The sequence below is a fragment of the Alligator sinensis genome, unplaced genomic scaffold, assembly GCF_000455745.1.
Source record: "Alligator sinensis unplaced genomic scaffold, ASM45574v1 scaffold12_1, whole genome shotgun sequence".
In the NCBI taxonomy this organism is placed as follows: Eukaryota; Metazoa; Chordata; order Crocodylia; family Alligatoridae; genus Alligator; species Alligator sinensis.
The window spans coordinates 2,157,093-2,161,043 of record NW_005841973.1 but is presented as its reverse complement, the minus strand read 5'-3'; the positions used below and the strand labels follow the sequence as shown (position 1 = coordinate 2,161,043).

General features: G+C 52.1%; 1 protein-coding gene across 1 annotated transcript in view; it reads left to right on the top strand.

Annotated features, from left to right (window-relative positions):
• The window catches only part of ADAM33 (ADAM metallopeptidase domain 33), a 60,399-nt gene extending 58,256 nt beyond the window's left edge, over nt 1-2,143 (top strand). Inside the window, exon 24 of the mRNA XM_025200699.1 lies at nt 1,064-2,143. Coding sequence (XP_025056484.1) covers nt 1,064-1,115 — 52 coding nt within the window. The 3' untranslated portion in view covers nt 1,116-2,143. The remainder of the gene's footprint in view (nt 1-1,063) is intronic.
• The last annotated feature ends 1,808 nt before the right edge of the window (nt 2,144-3,951 follow it).

Below are 3,951 nucleotides of genomic sequence, written 5' to 3'. Positions count from 1 at the left end.
ACCCATCCCCCACGACTCTCTGGGTGCGACCCTCCAGCCAATTCGCCACCCACCGGACTGTGTAGTCATCCAAGTCACAGCCTCTTAACTTGTTCACCAGTATGGGGTGGGATACCGTATCGAAGGCCTTCCTGAAGTCTAAGTATACGACATCCACCCCTCCTCCTGTGTCCAGGCGTTTCGTAACCTGGTCATAAAAAGAGACTAGATTGGTCAGGCACGATCTGCCTGCCACGAACCCGTGCTGGTTTCCCCTCAGCATAATTTGTCCTGCCGGGCTCTCGCAAATGTGAGCCTAGATAATTTTTTCAAAGACTTTGCCAAGGATGGAGGTGAGACTGACTGGCCTATAGTTGCCCGGGTCCTCCTTCCTCCCCTTCTTGAAAATGGGGACCACATTGGCCCTTTCCCAGTCCTCCGGGACTTGGCCCGTGTGCCATGAGTTGGAGGGTGAGGATGGAGCTGGGCTGTTCTCAGTGGGGGCAGATGGCAGGACAAGGAGCAATGGGCTCAAGTTGCAGCAAGGCAAGTTGAGGTTGGATATTAGGAAAAACTTTATCATATGGAGGGCAGTAAAGCACTGGAATGGGTTACCCGGAGAGGTGGTGGACTCTCCATCCTTGGAGGTGTTGAAGACCCTGCTAGACAAAGCCTTGGCTGGGATGATGTAGTTGGGGCTGGTCCCACTTAGAGCAGGGGGGTTGGACTAGATGTGACCCCCTGAGGTCACTTCAAACCCTCCTTTTCTATGAGTCCGTAACTCTGGAAAACATCTCTTTTTTTGTTTGTTTTATCGTTCTGCCTTCCACAAAACAACATGTGTGTCTTATTTGGGGGTGCGTGGCATGCAAGAAGATACGACACATAGTAATCCTAGTCCTACATTACCCCAGATGAAAAAGCCTAGCCATCAGGATTTAGGAAGAGCTTAATAGCTTCAGGCCAGACTATCACAATGGGGAACTTGAGCAGCATGTTTGCAAAACACCTTAACACACAGAGAGACCTAGAGCAGCTGGCGGGTTTCTGCTCTCTCTAATGCCGTGTTTTCCTCCTCCCTTAGACCAGTCCTGGGGTGCAGAGTCCGAACCACTGCTTTCCCCTTTAAGAAATGATGCAGTTGTGTGGGGGAAGAAAGAAATCCCAGTGCACTCGCCCTCAGACAGGTTCTCCTGATTTGCAGTACTGCCGGCAGCCTGCTTCCTTGGGATGCTAGAGGACTATTTTTACAATACAGGAAGGGTTTTCTGCACAACGGGGAGGGGGATTTTTGGTACTGGGTTTCATAAGGGTGGTGGGGTGGGAAGCCGGTGGGTTGCCTCCCTCTTCTGGAATCGGGTCCCTGCCGATGGGATCGTCCAGACTCGGCATCTTCCCGTCTCAGCGCCCAAGCTGGGATGGGGCAGATTTTGGGTCTGCAAGCTTCTAGCAGCCAATGGGGGGCACCAGTGCTGGCTGCAGCGGTAGCTACCTCCTCCTCCACGACCCCATCCAGATGTGCCTCCAGTGCCAGGAGAGCTCGATGCTGGATGTTGCAATCGGTGCTAGCGCGTCGTGCGGACAGAGCGATTCCCAGGCCAAGCTGTGCCATCCAGCGGCAGGATATCCTCGGAAAATCCCTGATCGCACTCTCCCCCCTCGTGCAGTTCAGATCCTCCTGGGCACGGGTCCTGGCAGAATAATTGGCACCAGGCTGGCATTTCATTCATGTGGTGCTGGCGGCGACGGGGCATTTGGGGCAATTCCACGTTCTGGCTCACGCCTGTCACGTGATGTGAGCCACGGGGTGTCTTTGTCCGCTGCTAATGCTGTTATTGTACAGGGGGCAGAAGCCCGGCGGTGAAAGCAGAGGGGAGACCATCCTCTGGCTCTGCCACTTGGCTTGCTGCGTGACCTTGACCAAGTTACTGCACCTCTCTGTGCCTCAGTTTCCTCATCTGTAAAATGGGGGTAATAATACCTACCTCACAGGGGTGTTGTGAGGTTCGACGACCTGGCGTCTCTAAAGGACTTGTGAGATCTCCAGATGAAAGGTGCTGCTGACCTGCGAAGTGCGGGAGCATCTGTAACGTTCGAGTCACTTTGCTACGACACGACACGCGACACGGTCAGTGTCTCAAATGAAAACAAGGGCTTTTTAGTATCTGCTGGTTGCCGTGGTTTCAATGGGAGGGTCGCAAAGAGCAGGTGTCACGGCTCTTGGCTTTCAGATTACTCTGCGGTGGGAGGGGGGATAAGGGGGTGAACAGGAGTGTGCGACACCATCTGCTAAAGAGAAACATAGCTTATACACATTGGTGTTATCTTGTCTGACCTCCCGGCTCATCACGAGCTGCTAAAACGACCCATGCTTGGTATCGGTACGGCTGAATTTGTTTCACTTCATCTTCCAACCTGTGGACCTCGTTATAGGTATGCCTGCCTAATTCAGGAGCCCTCCACTGTGAGATTTCTGTCCCTCACATAAAAGGCAAGCTAGGATGGGCACATCTACATGAGACACTAACTGTGCAGTAGCCTAATAACACTGCGCGGTAGCACGTCACAGCACAAACGGTGCTAAAATGCTACTCCGCAGTAGCGTCACTAAAAAGGCGTTCACCGGCACTACTGTGCAGTAACTCTGGTTACAGCACATTTATTTAGTACTCGATTATCCAAGTACTAAATTAAAGGTGCAGTAACGCCTGCGCATTTAACACCTGCAAATCCAAGTGCTAAATTAAATGTGCGGTAACGCATAATAATGCAGCTGGGCGGCCGTGCAGCTGGGACGTCCTGCTGTTGCAGTGCTGCTGGCACAATTGTGTGGTTGTGGCAGCCGTGCTTTATTCCAGCCCCCCCCCTCCCCTCCCCTTGCCCCACAAATCTGCACCCAGGGCAGCTGTCTCAATTGCCCAGCCTTCATTACAGTATTGCACTGGGGAGCTGAGTCACACATGTCAATGGAAACAGGCTGGCCTGGGAACCGAGCACAGGGAAGGGCATGAAGACCCTGTGGCTGTGTCTATAGGAGATGCTGACCACACGGTAGCTCATTACTACTGCGCAGCAGTGTCATGTGGCATGCAGCGTGATGCGATGCTACAGCACAGTAGTAACAAGCTACTGCGCAGTCAGCATCATCTAAAAGCCATTCGGGGATGCTACTGTGCAGTAGCTCCAGTTACTGTGCAGTAACAACTGTGCGGTAACAACTGTGTCTTATGTAGATGTGGCCTGTATGTCTATGCTGCTACTTGGGGCCACTCTCCAACCACAAACTACTGATCATCTGCATTTAAACTCCATTCAGTTTGAGGCCTGGACTAGCCCAGTGATTCCCAGCCGGGACGCTGCAGCACCCTGGGGAGCCCTGAGATCTTTCCAGGGGTGCCATGGGCTGTCATGCAATGTTAGCACTGGTAGGTGTGCAAACACAGTTTGCAAGGTAAACCCAGCGATTTCAAACAGGAACCAGAGAGTTAAAAAAGGCTCTGCCTTGCTCTGGGTTATCTGAGTTCTTTGCAGCAAAGAACTGCTCTGTTATTTTTCCATCATCAAAAAATGAGTGAAAAGAAAGAAATGGCATTTTCTGGATACCTCACATCTATCCAGGGGTGTCTTAAGTCTACGGAGAGGTGCCTCAAGTCTATCCGTGAGTGCCTCAAATCTAAACAGGTTGACAACCACTGATCCAGGCCGTTCATTTCTATTGCTTTGCCCAGTCCGGTGTTCAAACATCCCTCAAAAGCCCCTTCCTCAGCTGATGGGTGGCACGTCTAGGTGAGCTCTGCTTTTCTTGCCGATGCTGGACCTCTCTGTTTTCTATCATGTGTGGATATAGCTCAATGGGGAAGCCACTTTATGCCACAGAGGTGGGGGCAGAGGAACTTCAGATGCGTCTGCAGTGGAGCATCTCAGGGCTAGAAGTGCCCTAAAACCAGTGGGCAGGACAGTACTTACACATGC